General features: G+C 37.6%; 1 protein-coding gene across 1 annotated transcript in view; it reads left to right on the forward strand.

Moving 5' to 3' along the window:
- LOC140242652 (uncharacterized) overlaps positions 1 to 19,946 on the forward strand; it is a 40,174-nt gene continuing 20,228 nt past the window's right edge. Inside the window, exons 1-4 of the mRNA XM_072322409.1 lie at positions 1 to 800; positions 1,963 to 2,109; positions 17,517 to 17,672; positions 18,906 to 19,532. Coding sequence (XP_072178510.1) covers positions 633 to 800; positions 1,963 to 2,109; positions 17,517 to 17,672; positions 18,906 to 19,532 — 1,098 coding nt within the window. The 5' untranslated portion in view covers positions 1 to 632. The remainder of the gene's footprint in view (positions 801 to 1,962; positions 2,110 to 17,516; positions 17,673 to 18,905; positions 19,533 to 19,946) is intronic.

The raw sequence follows: 19,946 nt of genomic DNA on the forward strand, positions 1-19,946 counted from the left end.
ATGGTGTGATCGGAGCTGTAAGGATCCGGTACCCGTATTATCACTTACCCTGGAATGGCGTTTCCGTAGACTGAGCAAGCACGGGCTTACTTTGCTGCTGTTTTCTTCAAGCATACAGTTCGTTGCAACCATGTGCTGCCTCTGAACTCGGGCTTTGAACTCCAAATTTTCGACATCATGTACAGCTAAGTAACCTTATTTACAATGAGTGCGGTGTTTTGAGACATAATTGTTGCCCGAATGTTAAAAAACTGTTGTCGAGTTAGATCGTTCACAGTTAACACACTGCGGTGCACTGTGTGCTGCTGTACTAATTAATGTTGTTATGGTATAAAAGTAGCTCGCTCAGCAGCTCACTTTGGCTGTGCAGCTGTGTTGAGTCGCTATAGCTGTCGTGTTGCACCACGGCAGCAGCTACCCCCAGGAAGGTACGTGGAGAAGTTTTGCCTGTGATTAACGCACGACTGTAATAAAAATCACTATTTAACACGGCCACACTGTGTCCCCCAAGCCTTAAGACTACCACCGGGGCACTGGTGCAAAATTCCAAGTGTGAAATCAAGTCTCCAAGGACGTAAATGTGACGTGAGTCCACATGAAAAGAGAAACAAGACGAAGCCAGAATTGCAGAAATGGATGATACAGCCGACGACCCACTTTGCTTACAAACGATCACAGCCAGCTGCAGCTCCCCTTGTACTGGTGGTGGTAGTGGCAGCTTGCCTACGGTGACAGTGGAGAGCGAATTTAACAACAATGTCTACGAGGTCGAAAAAATCACCAGGATGTGCTTGGTACAGGTGAGTTTATGGGACGCTTTTTTAAATTCCAATGGTTTGTATTTATACACAGCCCTGTGGGCATAGAAGTGTTGTAAACGTTAGTACTTGAATAGACCTAGTAGTATAGAACTTGGCCATGTAATGAATTTGATGAAAACTGAACCATTTAAATATAGAATTTTCCGCCAAGTTTCCGGTATACTGTAGCTGTATAGATCCTTCTTCAGGAGGCGGCGCTAGTAAAAAAACTGGTGAATTATACTAAATAGATGACTTTCCTATCTACATGTATCCATGTCCATGTGGATATTGTGAAATTCATGAAACCAAATTGCACAAAAATGAGGGGAAATACTAAATAACCTACCAAATCCATCATCGGGAAGCAGTGACTGATTCACTGAGTCATTGACATTGGTGAGAGCGATAGTGCTGTATGGTATGCTCTCTGTCATGCCTGCACAATCTGAAACTGAACTTTGAAGAATTGATATATTTACAATATGTGATGTATCCTTAAAGCAACGTTAACTGGGATTGGGAGCTAAAATTTGATGTACAATGATTATGGCAAGTTGAAAGAAGTTAGTTGAGAAATGTGTGTGTTTGTGTGTGAGTGCATGTGTATCTACAGTATGTCCGTCTGTTTATTTGTATGTGTACAGATGTGTGTCTGTGAGATGTGAGTGTTTGTGTGCACTTGTGAAGATTGAGTGAGTTATTTTGAGCAACAACATGAAAGTTGATATCAGCCCTTCCTGATTTTGGTGCAGTTTGGTTCTGTGTTAATAATTTGAGATATCTACAATGGGTATGAAAGTACATTAATCACCCAGAAGGCTTCCTACAGATGAAGATATCTCTTCAGTGACAACAGTATATTCATTTTCATGCTTCAGAGAATATTTTGCCCTTTGAGGTGCATGCAACATTCTCATAAGTATCTCCCAAATTCCTCTTATGGAGCCTCCTATATAGTTATGAGTGTAATCTGTAGATATTGAGCCCCATGTTAACAGCCCAAGTCAGACTTCTTATGGCATATGTGAACCCACCTCATGGATAGGATTAGAAAATCAGAGTCCCCAATCAGAAGCTGTTTTCTCTATGTCCAAGGGTGCTCATGTGGTCATGTGATCTGATACTCTCATCGTGACTTGTTTTGCATGCCCTGCCACAGAACAAACTCTGGTTCCGTGTGCGATGGAAAGGCTACGGAAAGGAGATGGACACATGGGAGCCACGCGAAAACCTGGATTGCTGTAAGGAACTCTTGGATGCCTATGTGTCAAAGGTCAAGGGCAAAAAGTACAAGCAGAAAAAGAGAGTGAGTATGGCTCTTGTCTGTATAAGAAGTATGTATCCGTTGAAATATGATTTCTGGATTAAACTACTTAGGTTGAAAGTTAAAGGTTATGCTTTTAGAATTTTTAGTAGGTTGTTATGGGGTTAGGGTGTAGGGTTATGTTTATAGATAAATTTGAGATATTTTGTTAGGGTGACCGAGTACATACCGTATGGCAGCAGAATGTTTATTATATTTCATATTTGGCAACAGCATTGCAGATCAGAGCTGATATTAACACTTCAAATAGCCCAAATTGGTTCAAATTTTGGTGCGTAATCCTTGACTTGGTGTGTAATCCTTGACTTAACTTATACTTTCTTTATATTGTTGTCCATACGTGAAGTCATAACCTTTAGTAGTCTCCTCATCCAGTGGTTCCAACACCAAAACCTAAAAAATTCATAAATTTTGCATCGATAGCAACTGATTGACACATTGCCCTACAATGTACATCAACCTTTTGCATCGATTGTCTCATTTTCCTCAAACTTTCACTGAATGTGTTCTACTAATGTTGCTGCTTTCACTCAATCCACATTGCACTTCGGGTTCTGGTTTCCTTTAAGTAAAGTAATGTACTTAATGTCAGTAGTCTTTATAATAGAAGTAGCATCAATACTTTGTACATGTATGTCTGTATGTAAAGGTGCATGTTTCAGCCAAAAGCCATGCTGGTTGTAAACATAACAGATTTTGCCTCTGAAGAAATCTATTAAGTATAGTGAGTGATACATTGTACGTACAGTTCTCAATGAGCCCAGATGATATCTTCTGTGATACTTTATTACCTCCGCCAAGGGAGGAGGTTATGTTTTCATTACCATTTGTTTGTTTGTCCGTGTACAAGTACAAAATAACTCAAAAAGTAGGAAACGGATTTGGATGAAACTTACAGGAAAGGTTGAAAATGACACAAGTAACAAATGATTAAATTTTGGTAGTGATCCGGGAATTTTTTGGAAATTTATGAAGGATTTTTGATATCTTGACAGGTAGGGTCAATGAACTTGGGAGTTCAAGCTGCACATTTTTGATGTTTTCAAATGCACACTGAAGTGCGTGCTCTAGTTTCTGCTAGGACGAGGTGCGCCGCGCGGCTGAGGGTTTATGACGTAACAAAGGCTTCTATATTGGGAAATCGGGCAATTTTTCAGCATCTTTGCGGAAGAGCGCAAAGAGCTTTTCCCCAGTGGTTAAGAGGAGAAAAAGCTCTTTGGGAAGAGCAAGCTCATCGATGGAAAATTGCTGCTTGGCAGAGGTCTGCGCTCTCAGAGTGCTTTTCTAGTTTTACCAGCTTCAATTGAAAAGCAATGTACAACTCTACTCTGTGTAGGGACAATATATCACTTTTAAAACATGTTGACAGTTCAACAATAGTGTGGATAATTTTTTTCTTTTCATAGCCACAATTGTATTGCAGTGTCATCAAAACCTAGACTCATGCCACTCTTAAATTTACACACATGGTGTGACATCGCATTATCAGAATGTGATTTGCATACAAATGAAACTGTATCCATTATTTTTTATACCATTAGCAATGTTCATGTGGTCACCCTGTCATCAGTGAAAGCTGTCGTCGCAAATAAGCTCTTAACGACGAGTTTAATATACATGTACAAGGTGTACGTTCACATGGTCTCTCATTAAAATATAGAAAGCTACAATGTAACAACAAACTGCACTTGACGATAAAATCCAAAAGTGCTACAATGTATGTACCACTTGTAATGGCCCCATTTCATGCATACTTAAGCTTTTATGTGCAGGCGTTCAGTCACTGGTAGTATAAATGAAACTTATGGAATTTCAATGATTATGCTTTCAGCAGGCCAATTCCATGAGATTGGTGTCATGGGGTGAAAAAATAAATTGTTATGTTGAAACTTACCACCTATTTTATTTTGTTCAGTATACGTCTGGGCATGTGGAACAGCCATTTTTTGCACTAATATACCTCCAGAAAGGCAGATATTACACTTTAAAGTCAAATTACATTTTCATTGACAATTACATTGAAAATGTACATGAATGTTTGAGTTGATTCCATAGAAGGAATGGTAAGTAATTGATTTGTTGATTTTTATGATGTATTGGATATTACAGTTGAACCTCTATTATCCGGCCTCCCTTTATCCGGATCTCTCTATTATCCGGACGCAATCTCGCCGTGATTTTTTTTTTCTTTTTTTAAGAATTACGGGAGGAAAGGGGGATTCCCAACTCCTTGAGAACTCCTACACAAACACACATGAATTACATATACTTGATACATTTCTTAATAATTATTTAGGTAAATCATCCCAAGAAAAAAGAAAATGATTTCATTCTTGCAAACACGAATCTCTATTTTGGGGTCTGTTACTGAGTGTAACAATGAAAAGGTTGCGGTATACACATTACTACATGTTGTACTACAATGGGCTACATCAGTACATGTGTATGTATATGTACATGTATAAAGCATTGATTCTCCCGTATCCGGCCAAATCCCTTATCCGGATGAGCCCCGGTCCCGACTTGTCCGGATACGAGAGGTTCAACTGTAGTTACTTGTTGTCAGTGAGGAAAAAATGATCCATATTCCCATGAATTGGTAGAATGCATACTGCCAAACTGCTAAAACTACAATAATGTAACATGAGTAACGAAAATACTGAAATAGTTTCATATCTTAATATTCCCTTGGATTTAAAATGTGCCAATGGAAATTCTCTTCATACTGCCTCTACCTACATGTAATATGAAAAATGGTGAAAGAGTTGTGTACATGCAATTGTATTATAATGAGAGAGGTTCAAAAACTGTAACGTGAGTAACGACAAAAAATCACAAAATACAAATATATTTCTACACCAATGACAGCAAATATTTTTTTGTGTGACTTGAGTAAGCTGTGGGGGCATAAAGAGAGTATGGTCTTGTAAATAACCTTACATGACCTTGCTTGAATTGGTTGTTATCTAATAGGCTAAACACACTTGCTATCCAAAGAAAATCCTGAGTGGCAAACTAGACAAACCAGATGTGGCTAATAATCGTGGAAATTATAATTTTTTTTTGGTTAAGTTCTAAGCCTTACATTATATCTTTTCAGATATCAGCTATGGATAACTTTAAATCCCTTTTAGAGCCAGCTTGATTTTTTTTTTTAATGCTTAAGGTTGTAATTTGTACAATTTTGGTACATAGTAATTGGTTAGTGGAGCAATCGTAAGACAAATGGGAATATAATGTTTCATCTCGATGCAATTTACAAATGAATTGTAAGCATAATAGATTAACAAAAATCTGTATGTATCTGATGTGGATTTGGTGCATACTCTAGTAAAGATTTCAACACATGCCATAGAGAAGTTTGCCTGTGGGAAAATCTCGAAAGTTTGGGCTTGGGCATATTGCATGTTCGGATAATCAGGAATTTTAGGGACATTACTTTTTTTTTTTTTTTTTACATGCTGTTTTTGGGGTTAAGTGTGAGAATTCTTTAATCAGAGTTAGTTAAAATTTGATGAATTGTGTGAGTCTCATGCTAATTGTGCGAGAGTTGGCAGCCCTGACATAGAGTGGAAAGTCCACACTGGTAACAGTAGCTGGATGTAATTTGTAGACATACAACTGTATGTACTGTATGTTATTTCTAAAGTAGTTTACAATTTATGAAATCAAGTGTTTCACTCATGATTAAAAATACTTACATTTAAGTTCCTGTGAAAGGGAATAGAAGGAGAATATTTCAATTCACTGCATAAATTGAACTACATGTAGTATCTACACTATTATCTAGTAACTAGTATCTACACTATTATCTAGTAACTTGTATCTACTACTTTATATTTTCTTGCATTTGGTTTATAGTGGTTACTCAGATTCTGAAAAGTAAATTATGTGGAATGTATGACCATATGACAGTGGGAAAAGTATGAAAGAGTGCCAATATTGTTTGATTTTAGGGACAAAATATCAGGAGAGGTTAAATACATCAAAAGCATTTAGTTTCCGGCTAATTCTCATGGTCAGTTATGTGGTAGTGATTATGAGCTAATATGTAACTTGAGTAACGTGTAACGTGAGTAACGATGATTTTGCTATTGCTGTCAAATATTTCCAATGCTCTCAAAATTTTGACCCCCTATATTTGAGTACCACAACATGAGTTAAATCATACAACAGTTGTTTGAAATACTGCCCAGTATGAGGACACTTTTTGAATAAAGGCATGTTGGCTTTTTATGTCGTCCCAAAAAATGTAACGTGAGTAACGAAAGTATTTTGTCTTTTTTCCAGTATGGATGTGGTTAGTAAAATTCTATTAATATTGCATGGTAGACTAAGGACTTGTGCATCTATTGTACAACAGAGAGTGTGTCAAACCTTCCAGTATAAAAAAATATGACAATTACAATATGCAGAGACGCCTAAAAAGTGTAACATGAATAACATGGAATTGCCCAGCAGCATTCACGTATATTCATACAGGAAATGATGTCATCTCTCCCTTTGGTGTGAACTCACAAAAAAGATAACTAGAAAAGCACTCTGAGAGCGCAGACCTCCACCAAGCATGCAGCTCATTTCTACCACTGATCTTGTTCTTCCATAGAGATATCAGTGATTTCCACCCATGTGCTGAAAGTCGCCCGATTTCCCAATATACCAGTAGAAGCCTTTGTTACGTCATAAACCGTCAGCTGCACGGCACGCCTCGCCCTAGCAGAAACTAGAGCACGCAATTTAGTGCGCGCATGCAAACCTCAAATACACGCAGCCTGAACTCCCAAGTTCATTGACCCTACCTGCCAAAATATCAAAAATCCTTCATAAATTCCCCCAAATTCTCGGATCACTACCAAAAGTTAAACGTTTGGTACTTGTGTCATTCTCAACCTTTCCTGCAAGTTTCATCCCAATCCGTTAACTACTTTTTGAGTTATTTTGCACACAGACAAACTAACTAACTAACTAACTAACAAACACACAAACCTACGGTAATGAAAACATAAACTCCTCCCTTGGCGGAGGTAATTACATGTACAATTATTGTTTTATTTTTTCCTGATATTTTTGTTAAAAATGTACAGTGTAGATTGATCTGCAGTTGTGATCTTACAAATATCATTTGTGCAAAGGGCAGACAAATTGAAGAAAACCCATACCTCATATCCTCAGTCATCCCTCTGCTTAATCTTTTGCTTTCATTTAACCCGTTGAGGACGGTTTGATTTTGCTACAACACGCATTTCCCATAGACACCTGCCCGAGTATACTCGGGACTCGTCCTCAACGGGTTAATATGCCTTGTCCGCCTACAAGACTTCTTAACATAATAATGTTAGAATTTTGGAGCTTGGGTATTTGTTCAAGTTCATCTTGTCACTGCCGGCACCCAGGGATAGCCTGGTGGTAGTGTTACTGCCTGGAAAGCAGTAGACAACAGGTTTGATTCCCACTTGTTACTTTATTATGGCAGGTTTGTTAAAATGTAGATCAGCAGTTGCAGTCTTTACAAATTTCATTTTGTACAGAGGGCAGACAAATTGAAGAAAACCCATACTTCATGTTTTTGTTGTTGTTTCAACCTCTTCCCTCCTGAAATAAAAAAAAAAAACCCTGAAAAAAAAGTGAGAAGACTTTGTTATTTGTGATTATTAGACTGCAATAATTTGATGTGAAAAGGTACACTGTACAAGTGTACTTGTACATTGTCATTGATTTCATGTCAAAAAGGGATATTTAGTGAAGATAGCAATTTATTATATGGGAGACATGAGAGGTATTGGACATCATCACCTCTGCCATGATACCATTATGTATTTTTTCTTCAGTAATATCACTGATTCTTCAAAACACTGAAAACTTGAGAATGTAAAAACTGTCTCCCAATGTATTTCACATCATGATTATGAGTCCAATTTTGATTAATCTTTTATCATTCTGTTAGTCTGATTTTGCTAAGTTACATAATTAATGGCAACTTGAACATGGTCTGGAATTTCACTGTATTAACAAATCAAAGCATACCATCTTTGTGAATAGATATTCCTGCTGAACAAACATGAATCTACTGTAAGCAAGGTACAAATGTATGTTTGACAAGTGATGCTCTCTCTCTGTAAAAGACTCTAGTTTAAATACAGTGTATAGCATTAGAACATCAATTGCAAATGGGATGAATGCAGACTGTGCTTTAGTGTACCATGTATTTATTTTTTTTTTTTTTTTTGGATAAGGGGCAACATACATTTCACAATGTAATGCAGGGCTGCACACTGGCGCCGGTCCGACGGTCAAAGACCGGTAAAAGTCACTGTCGGACCGGTAACTTTTCAGGAAATCCACAAGTTACCGGTCCGACATGACCAGTAAAAAAAAAAAAAATAAAAAAAAAAACATTGGTGCATGGTGGGGTCAGTAGAAAGAAAAAGAGCAGCCCCGATCAGGGAGAAACAGATATCTCACTGTTCAACAAGTTTTACGCAAGTTTTCGTTTATGTCTACCGGTACAATTTGTACAGTAAACGGGATTAGTTTTGAGCACTAGCAGTCGACCAGTTACTGTACTGTATTCGCGCTAGCTTGCGCATTTGGCGCTGCTCACGCACTGCATGCATGGATGCAATGCAATACATCGTACATGCAAAGCATGTACAGTTTACTCAGTAACTGCTTTTCGTTTGCTTGCGATCGGCGGTCATGCCAGACAAGAAGCATTGATAGAAGCGCACGCATTTATGGGTCATTTTACTCATGATTTTTAACGCAAGATCGATCCTCCCGGCTTCGCTGCAGTGTGGCAGTTATGTTAGAACAAATTTACTAGTGTCGATTTTTAGAAAAAGTAAAAACACATTCGATATTCAGCGATACAGTAAATGGATCTGATTGCGTTTATTTTCATTGTACACAGTCTTTTCACAAAATGAATAATTCGCTCAGAATGGTCTCATAATAAAGATAGGCGCAAAAAGGGATCACGAAATCGGCCCTTCCGTGAACTTTTTAAGAACGCATGCACAAAATGTGAAGAGATATTACTAGGCAGAAAAAAAAAATCATGAAATCATGGCAGTCCCGCTTGCATATTTGAGGTAGAATTCGTCCCAAAAAGGATCATGAATTCGACCGGCCGCGTCATATCTTTCAAAAGCTTATGATGTACGAAATGCGAAGAGATTATAGAGGAGAAAAAAAAAAATAAAGGAAACATTTTGGTGAGTGCATCATAAAAGATTACAGCCGAATAACAATTCATGAAATCAACGCAATCCCGTTGAAATTTGAGGAAATAATAGGCGCAAAAAGGATCTTGACTTCAGTCCTGCATGCCGTGTTGTTCATCAAAAACGCATGCACAAATGCGACGAGATTGTCGGGAGAAAAATAACAAACACATTTTTACCCTTCTGGTGCGTGCATTACAAAAAATTACATCCGAAGTAATTCATGAAATCGCCACAATCCCGCTGATATTTGAGGTAGAAATAGGCGCAAAAAGGATCGTGAATTCGGTCGTGTCGTAAACCTTTTAAGAACGCATGTACGAAATGGGAAAAGATTAGCGGGAGAAAAATAAAGGACACATTTTCACCCCTTTTGGCGATTGCATCATATAGATTACAGCCGAATAGTCATTCATGAAAATTTCGCAATCCCGTTGGAATTTGAGTAAATAATAATAGGCGCAAAAAGAATATCGAATTCGGCCCTGCATGCAGTGTATAATTTTGAAAACGCATGCAAAAATGCGAAGAAATTATCGGGAGAAAAATAAAGAACGTATTTTCAACCCTACTGGTGAATGTATCACAAAAGATAACAGCCGAAATAATTAATGACATACCGCAATCCCGCTGATATTTGATGCAGAAATAGGCGCTAAAAGGATCGTGAATTCGGCTGTGACGTATAGGCATGCACGCAATGCGAAGTGATTATTGGGTGAAAAATACAGGACACATTTTCAACCCCTTTTGGCCCGTGCATCATAAAGATTAGAGCCGAATAATAATTCATAAAATCATCGCGATCCCGTTGAAGTTTGAGGAAACGATAGGCGCAAAAGAATCATGATTTTTGGCCGTGTGTGTATCTTTTAAGAACGCATTTACGAAATGCGAAGAGTTTATCCGCGAAAAATAAAGGACACATTTTCAACCCCTTTTGGCGCGTGTATACAATTGTAATAAAAGATTGCATCCGAAGTTATACATGTAATCATCGCAATCCCGCTGATATTTGAGGTAGAAATAGGCGCAAAAAGGATCGTGAATTCGGCCGTGTCTTATACCTTTCAAGAACGCATGCACGGAATGCGAAGAGATTATGGGGAGAAAAATAAAGAACGCATTTTCAACCATTCTAGTTGGTGCGCGCATCACAGAAGATTACATCTGAAGTAATTCATGAAATTGCTACAATTCGGCTGATATTCAATGTAGAAATAGGCGATAAAAGGATCGTGAATTCGGCCGTGTCGTATACGCAAGTACGAAATGCGAAGAGATTATTGGGAGAAAATAAAGGACACATTTTCAACCCCTTTTGGCCCGTGCATCATAATAAAGATTACAGCCGAATAATAATTCATGAAAGAATCATCGCAATCCCGTTGAAGTTTGAGGAAACAATAGGCGCAAAAAGAAGAATCATGATTTTTGGCCGTGTCGTATCTTTTAAGAATGCATTTACGAAATGCGAAGAGTTTATCCGGGAAAAATTAAGGATACATTTTCAACCCATTTTGGCGCGTTATCATAAAAGATTACTGCCGAAGTTATTCATAAAATCATCGCAATCCCGCTGATATTTGAGGTAGAAATAGGCGCAAAAAGGATCGTGAATTCGGCCGTGTCGTATACCTTTCAAGAACGCATGTACGGAATGCGAAGAGATTATGGGGAGAAAAATAAAGATCGCATTTTCCACCATTCTATAGCCGGTGCGTGCATCACAAAAAGTTACATCCGAAGTATAATTCATGAAATCGCCACAATTCCGCTGATATTTGAGGTAGAAATAGGCGCAAAAAGTACATGAATTCGGCTGTGTGGAACATCTTTAAGAACGCACTTACGAAATTCGAAGAGTTTATCGGGAAAAAGTAAAGGACACATTTTCAAACCCTTTTGGCGCGTGCATCATAAAAGATTAACAGCCGAAGTAAGTTATGAAATCGTCACAATCCCGCTGATTATTTGAGGTAGAAATAGGCGCAAAAAGTATCATGAATTCGGCCATGTGGTGCATCTTTTTAAGAACGCACTTACGAAATTCGAAGAGTTTATCGGGAAAAAAAATGGACACATTTTCAACCTCTTTTGGCGCTTGCATCAGAAAATATTACAGCCGAAGTAATTTATGAAATCGTCACAATCCCGCTAATATTTGAGGTGGAAATAGGCGCAAAAAGTATCATGAATTCGGCCATGTGGTGCATCTTTTTAAGAACGCACTTACGAAATTCGAAGAGTTTATCGGGAAAAAATAAAGGACACATTTTCAACCCATTTTGACGCGTTATTATAAAAGATTACAGCCGAAGTAATTTATGAAATCGTCACAATCCCGCTAATATTTGAGGTGGAAATGGGCGCAAAAAGGATTGCAAATTCGGCCCTGCATGTCGTGTGCCTTTCAAGAACGCATGCACAAATGCGAATAGATTATCGGGAGAAAAATAAAGAACTCCTTGGAGCGCGTGCATCAGAAAATTTCACAGCTAAAATAATTCATTAAATCGTCGCAATCCAACTGACCACCAAGAGCAGGTTACCCAGCAAGTTCGTGCGCCGATGTTTAGAAAAAGTCAAAAACGCATTTGATGCAATCTAATTTTGTTCATTATCATTTTACACTGTAATTCACAAACATTCTAGTTTTTCCTATCTTTTTTTTATAGTTCTTGTGCAATAGATAATGCAAGTTTTTTTTTTTTTTTTTTTAGAGATATTAATCTGTAAAATGTACATGGGTAGGGGGGGGGGGGGTACGTCCATAAAAAACAAGAAAATAAGTTTATTTTTTAGGTTGTTGTTGTTGACCGGTAAATTTTCTGTTCAGACCGGCAAAAAATGTTAAAACGAGGCATTTACCGGTCCGACAGAGACAAGTTGGACCGGCAGAAAAAATGGGTTAGTGTGCAGCCCTGTGTAATGATAAAATTGCAATGATACGTCTTTGTAAAGCACTTAATATCATATTTTTAAGTGCTAGGAAGTAAAAAGAAAAACAAAAAAGGATTAGGAAAGTAGAAAACAAAATGAACAAGTACATCTGCATATAACTACATTGAGAACAATTGTGTATCAACAAAACATACCTTCAGGTTGGTGAAACTGCTGCTGCTACAATGTAAGTAATTACTATTGCTCCTGCTGCTACTACTATTGTACTGCTATTGCTACTGTACATTGTACCACCACCGCCACTGTCACTACTACTACTACTACTACTACTACTACTACTACTACTACTACTACTACTACTACTACGTGTACTTCTTATAAGATTGCCTAAAGAGATATGTCTTAGGGAGTGACTTAAATGAATCTAAGGTATTGGCCTGTCGGATACTGATGGGGTGATTATTCCTTTAATGATATTAGTTTTAAAGAAGAAATCCACCCCCAAAATAGATAAACTTCAAAAGAAAGAGAAAAATATTCCCTACAGAATGATACAAAAATGACAAAAATTGGATAAGAAATGAGGAAGATGTGACATTCTAATATTTCACATTTTTTCAGAAAACATGTATCTTGACCAGTCCTTATGAATATTCAAATGAGCAAGTTGATGATGTCATACCCTCATAATTTTTCATGTACACTGTATGTTATAATCTGAAATTGGGAAAAATTGTTATTTTTAGCTATTAAAGCCAAGTAAAAGCATGTTCCCATTACCAACATTATATCAGAGTTAACATTTGTTCTTTTTAATTTCATTTCTGTATTATATAAAATGCATGGGAAATTGTGAGAGCATGACATCATCAACTTGCTGATTTGAATATTCATAAGGACTGGTCAAGAATTTTTTTTTTTTTCCTGTCTGTGTCATTTTATTTTCACACCATATGTGAATTATGAAATGTTCAGACATCATGTGAATTATGGTAGTATGGTAATAGTAACTTTGCAATCTTCATGGTTTGTGTAAATTTATCATAGCTTGCTACATGTTGTAGATTGTGGTGCTTCAGAATATCTCGCCAATCAGTCCATATATGGCTGCTGGTACCAATATGGCTGGATACCTCAACAATATAATTTTATGACCTAATGTTAAATTAATTCTCCTTCTTGCATGGATGCGTACAGAGTGATTTTTCCTGGTTTGAATGGGTAACTTGCTTGCAGCTGGCATATAGATCATCATCATGTAGCTACCATTAATTTTACGTTGACTTCCCTGTTGCCATGGCAATTTCTTTGCTGAATTTTGGTCCTGTTTGCTTGTGTATGCAACCATGTGTCAAACACAATTTAGAGGGCATTAACTAACACACACACACACACACACACAAACACACACACACACACAAACACACACACACACACACATACACACATGCACAGCTTGGAGAGAGCTGTTTTCATTGTTCAAACATGCCGCTGATGATTATTCCGCAGAATGGATGTGGCCGAGATGCAATCTTGGTAGGTAATGGCTACAGTGAAGGCCCTTGTTGCAATGTAAACTGAGATGGTAACTTCACCACTGCGCACCAGTGCATGGTTGGGTGCCTGCTTGCCACTCTGTCTTACAGTAGTTGGTTCTCCGAACAGCATATCTATGCAACACAATAAACAGGACATTTTGTTCGCCGTGATAATGCTTCTACATCTGTACCTGTAGTTTCCTTTCTACACCATTACACTACCCCAGACATAGAGTGGTATTGCTTTGCATATATTGCATAGACTATTTCTCATACTATGGAGTGAATTCATGATCTAGGATATTAAAGTGTGTTAGTAGCATCATGCTCATGATGCAAATTATTACCATTATTATCTATTTTGTTTTTTGTTTGTTTTTGTTTGGTTTTTCTTTGGGGGGATCTTATAAAACTCAGTGTATTCTACTGTACGAGCTGAAATTTTCGCATACAGATATTTTCGCGAATTGCTACTTGGAGGACATTTTCGCGTGTTGTTAATTTCGCGGTTACGAGGGTCTAACTGAACTTAGTTAATCACGTGTTGTTATTTTCGCGGTTCGAAGGCGATTCGCGAAATTCGCGAAAATAAAACCACCGCGAAAATTTCAGCTCGTACAGTATTAGATCCCTTTAGTTTTATTAGTACTACTGCATACTATGCATCTCATTGCATTTTGGTTCATGGATGATTATCCAATATCATATAAACCCTCAAATGATGCAAACTTCTTACTACATGTAAGTGTGACCAACTGAGTGTAGTCACTATTAGTAAAATTACACATACATGTAGGGCCTATTTGCCAATTTAAACATCTATTTTATTCAAACCTATAGGCATTGAACAAATTTGTTGGGAAAACCAGTATATGTTCATTTCTGACCATCTACATTAATGTAGTTATGCTTTGGCAATCTCCGTTGGTTGTTGTTGCGTGCTAAATTTTAATCTGAGTATAAACATAAAGTACAAAGTATGTATACATTGTTTTTGTACACACACTGTCTCTGCATATATACAATGTACTAAATGTATTTCTCTCCACAACTTGTTACCATAGTGCTTATACAGTATTTTTGGATTACTGTAGTGAATGCTGTCAAGGTTGATGAAAAGGATTGAGCTCTTGAAAGGAACAGTGGTACACTGTGGCTCTCCAAGGTTGTCCATGGATGACTGAGTTCAATGTAGGAATACTGTTGTGGGTGTCCTGGTGTGGAGTCCTATAGTAGCATGTGTAGCTATCAAATGAAAGATTCATGGCATGAACAGAGAGAGAAAAAAACAAACAAAATAACTTGGCAGCAAGTTCTACAGTACACATGAAACAAGGAAATTTTACTATAGTAGATGAAAGATTGAATATCAGCTAATGAGAATGCAGTACTTGACGATCGAGTTCTAATCAGTATTGCAATAGTTTCGCAACATTGAGACAATAAAGTAGTCAATTCTTGGTTTTTTTTATTTTTAATCTGTATAGATCTTAATTTTTCTTTCTCAAATTCTTATTTTTGATCTAGATACAGAAGGACTGTCAAAACATGTAGAATTTAAATATCCTTCATTCATGAAATCATGTTTGCTGATTGGTGTAAATAGCATCATGCGACCAGACGTAACAGTGCTACATGTATGTTGAAGACAAAATGCTGATTTTAAAAAGAAAAATGTGCCATACTGTGACATCATATTCATTGTACCATCAATGGTATGGTAAAGTGTTATAATGTCAGTATCAGCCTTTTGAGACGACTGTGTGGTTCACTGCATGATCGCATATTGTTAACAAAGCACAACACTAGAGGAATATTTAGTGGAAGTAAAAACGTTTTGTGATTTTATTTCAAAAGATGTGTTTTAGAATATATAAAACAAATAATTTACATTGCATTGTGTACTATTTTGATGAGCCTATATGGATTCCTGGGTGACAGAAATTGCAGTATTTTCAATAGTGACTATTCTGTCACTTAATCCCTAAATAATTTCAACTTCTGGCTCTCAATGCATGGTACAGCTGTATGTACACTGTATAGTTTGTTACATACACTATACAATGTACCTGGTACATGTAGTGGGCAAGAGCCAGGGTTGGTCGAATGTGTTCTATGAGTGTAAATTTATTTGACTGTGGCAATATCAGTCAGTAGGAATTTGTTCATCTACCTGTGTGATAGTACAAACCCATTTTGAATCATTTCCATCTACAGCTGTATTGACAAGCTGCTGCCTCATACAATACATACACCAATGTACATGTACATGGTGTATAATGCTCAGAGAGGACAGGTTGCTGTGGATTGCTGTACAGTCTGGCTATTTATACTTTTCTACCCTGTATAATAATGCCAACAAATGTTGATGAGACATGATGTCTGTCAGATTGTGTGCACACTGCCAAAGTTCTCTTGAATACATTTCCTGGCAGAATGTAATTTGCTATTCTCACCATAATACCCTTGACATCGCAGATATTTAAACTGATACACAAATCTGCAAAACAAGAGAATTTTGTGTGAAAATAAAAAGGTTCTAAAAGATGTCCTGAGCTCTTCGACCAATTTCTGAGTCTGTAATGTTTCAATACAAATGTATTTGAATCTTTTGATTCGGTGTTGTAGTCCCTGAACCATTTTGACACTGCGATAATTGTTAGTTGGCCAATTTTGCCTTTGTTGGTACCATGTCCCTTGCACATCAAGACTGTGTGTGTTTAGATCACTGTGTGTGTTTAGATCACTGTGGTATCAGTTTTGTGTTACTGTTAGTTGTTTAGAACAAGTGGATCATTTCAGAAATGGAGAATTTTGGCATTAATTGATGGTTTATCACACTTTTTGGATGCCAGATCACATTTAAGAAATCATGGAATTTGCCAAACCCTCTCATAACCAATATGAGCTGTCTTTATCCAACATACCATTATTTTATTTTTCTCCCATTTTATCCAGGCATCCCATTTATGCAGAGACAACAATGATTACATGTTTGCAGAAGTTGTAACTTTTTTTTTTTTTTTTTTTTTTGCTAAAAATAGTTTCAGGTGTCATGGAAAATACAGTTTTTCCCAAATTGTATTACTATACTTGTCTGTTGCAAGAAAAAATGTAAAAATATGTTGTCTACTATAAAGATGCCTTTATCATTCCTCAGAATATTGCAGTGCTGATTACAAGGTTGGTATCCCTGTGTGCAGTGTAGATGTACATAATAATGTTAAATTTGTATACGCGTGTATCTAAAGCATCTGAGACTCAATTTCATGTACATATGGTGTGCTCACAACCTTGACATTTTCAGTGTTTTGTATGTTAAAAACAAAATTGGCAAGTAACATGAATTTAATCCTAATGAAGTGTAGTCATCAATAGGCGCGGTCAGACTGGCAAAAGATCGAGAAGTTTAAGATCGCGAAGTTTGGTCCATTCGTACGCGCGCAAGAAAGAGTGCGCCGTCCGATGGCTAGTGATTGTGATGTAACAATGCACATCTGAACATGACAATGGCCTCGCGCTTCGGAGACAACGTCCGCAAATAGATCGAGAAGTTTCGCGAGAAGTTTGCGGTCACACTGGCAAAACTTCGAGATCTTAAAGATCGCGATCTTAAACTTCGCGATCTTTTGCCAGTCTGACCGCGCCTATTGTAATGATTACTGTTATCATCATTCTTGTAATAATAATCAACTTTCTATCTGAAATTTCACTGTCCCTACAGAGAAAGGTTCAGCGAGCCCTCTTAGAGCAAGAACAGCACAGCAGCAATGGTGGGATTCTTCAGGATGGGGTGGCACTGAATGGCCACGTGCGAAAGAAGCGCCAGAAGAAAAGTCGCACTGGGGAAGGAAATGGCCGAACCTACTTCACGCGAGACGTAAGTTTGTTTAGAATCATGCAATGTTGCTTTTTGTGTTCCCTGTACCAAGGGTGCCAGAAGCAGCCTTTAATTTTTCTGTGATGGCCGTGATAAAGATATAGAATAATGTCAGGATTTGTGATATAATCAGCTGAGAACCAGAAGGGAGCTATCACATTCTAAGGTTTATTAAAGCATAGATCAAAACAAAATCTTCAATTTTCATGAAATAAAAAGTGTACCTAATCAAAAGTGGGTATATTTAGAAGCATTGTCCCAAATATCGGGTAAAATAGTGCCTTTGCTGTTTTGATTTTTAACATTTTACTGAAAATGAAAATAATAGAAAATTAACACCATAATGTTGAGGAGATCCAGCTCTACCATACATGTATGATACCAATAACTCAGTACCTCCCAAAATTGTGATAACGCCCTTCTAGTTCTCAGCTGACAATATGTCCGTGTCCATATATTTTAGAGACTTAGCATGCTAAAAAGACTGTTAATGTTAACTATAGAATATGTCTTATAAGAACATCTGTAGACAAAGCTCTTGGATAATGACGATTCTGTAGCATCCTCACTACATTTCTTTTATCAAGTCTGATTTTGATTTACCTATCAATCTGTTGGTTGGATTTTACTCCCATTTAATGAAGTCACCTTGAAGATGGTGTAAAATTGCACTTTATTGATGAAGGCATAGCATTTTACCAAATTCCTCCTAAGTTCTGTCATTTATAAATTTTATCATTATTATCATTTTCATTATTTCTTCCATCTTTTATTGATGTTATCAATGTACCGATTTTATCAATGACGATGGCTGCTCTATCATAATGTTAATGATCTGTTCGAGTACGGTACATCATACATGTACTATGGAAGTGTATTGCATGTGTGTGGCATAGTGGTAGAGAATCAAAGCATAAAGTCATAGAGTGTTTTTGCGAAATCTTAAAGGGATGGTGTAGTATTGGCTGAGGTGAGGATTCATCTTTCAACTTTTTGCAAGATACTTAGAAACCACTTCATGAAATGTTAAAGAGCAAATAAAGTAAAACCAATTTTCATCAAATAAACTTTGAATTCCTCTTAGAATTATATGCTTCAAAATTTCATATTTCTTAAGAGGTTTCTCATTATCTTCAATAAATCATCATCAAAAAAACATCGAAAAAGTGAAACCCCATCTCAACCGAAACTGCACCATTCCTTTAAGGTTTGTTCCTCTACTGGAAATTCCAGGTCCAACCAAAGTGGCGAATCCACCGGGGTCAGGTGGAGCTCATTGAGCATGATCCAGTGACTGTGAGTCCCATCAAGGAAGTGAAGACGGGGAATGGAGCAGCCAAGGTGCAGGGACAGAACGCATCCACCAAACACCGGATCAGCACCCTCAGTTTGCCTCACGGTTTCACGAAAGAAGAGCACAAAATGGACACAGGGAGCAAAGCAGAGGGAAATGGTGGTAGCGTTGAACGCGTCAAGGAGAACAAGAGTACCAATAAGAGGAAAGAACATGGAGTACTTGATACATGTGAGGACAGAAAATCTGAAAGTGGGGAAGGAAGATCTTTGAACTTAGGATTGCAGAGAACTGCTGGTGGGGAGAGGAAAGTGTCGCGGGGAAGGAAGCGTAAAGGCGAGCAGATCGTGAAGGAGCACCGGACAAAGAAAAGGAGGAAGGAGGCTTATGATGGACAGGGCAGACAGCCCAAGGTGAACATTTGGAAGAACGGCTGCGCGAAAAAATTCATTAGCAAAGCAAGGAGGAGATCGAGGCCAAGGGTGGACGACGGTAGCAGCGACGCATCGGAAAATCATCACAGTGAAATGGGTCGCATCAAGTTAAAGAGATTGGTCATCAGAGAGGTGAATATGAAACAGTGGTACATTTTAGTGTGTGTTGATTATAATGTTCATCAGTGTTTGTGTTGTATCAGTGCTAGTGTAATAGGTGAAGCTTGCCGATACAGATTGCTAGACTGCAGGGTCATTCACAATGGTGGCAATTAGCAATGGTGGCAACAACAACAACAAAAAATAGAAAAGAAATCACTTTAGAAATCTGCCCAGCATTATGGTGAAACTGTAGAATGTGCTTGCCTTTTGTGTATGTGTGTGTGTGTGTGTGTGTTTGTATGTATGTGTATGTAAGTGTGTGTAGGTCCTATGTATATGTGTGCGTGTGTACATTTGTATGTTTGTATGTGTGAGTATTGTGAGAGTGTGACTGGCTAACACAATCTTCCGTTCAAGGTGCTTAGCAACATGGTGCATAATTCA

Source organism: Diadema setosum, chromosome 19, assembly GCF_964275005.1.
Source record: "Diadema setosum chromosome 19, eeDiaSeto1, whole genome shotgun sequence".
In the NCBI taxonomy this organism is placed as follows: Eukaryota; Metazoa; Echinodermata; class Echinoidea; order Diadematoida; family Diadematidae; genus Diadema; species Diadema setosum.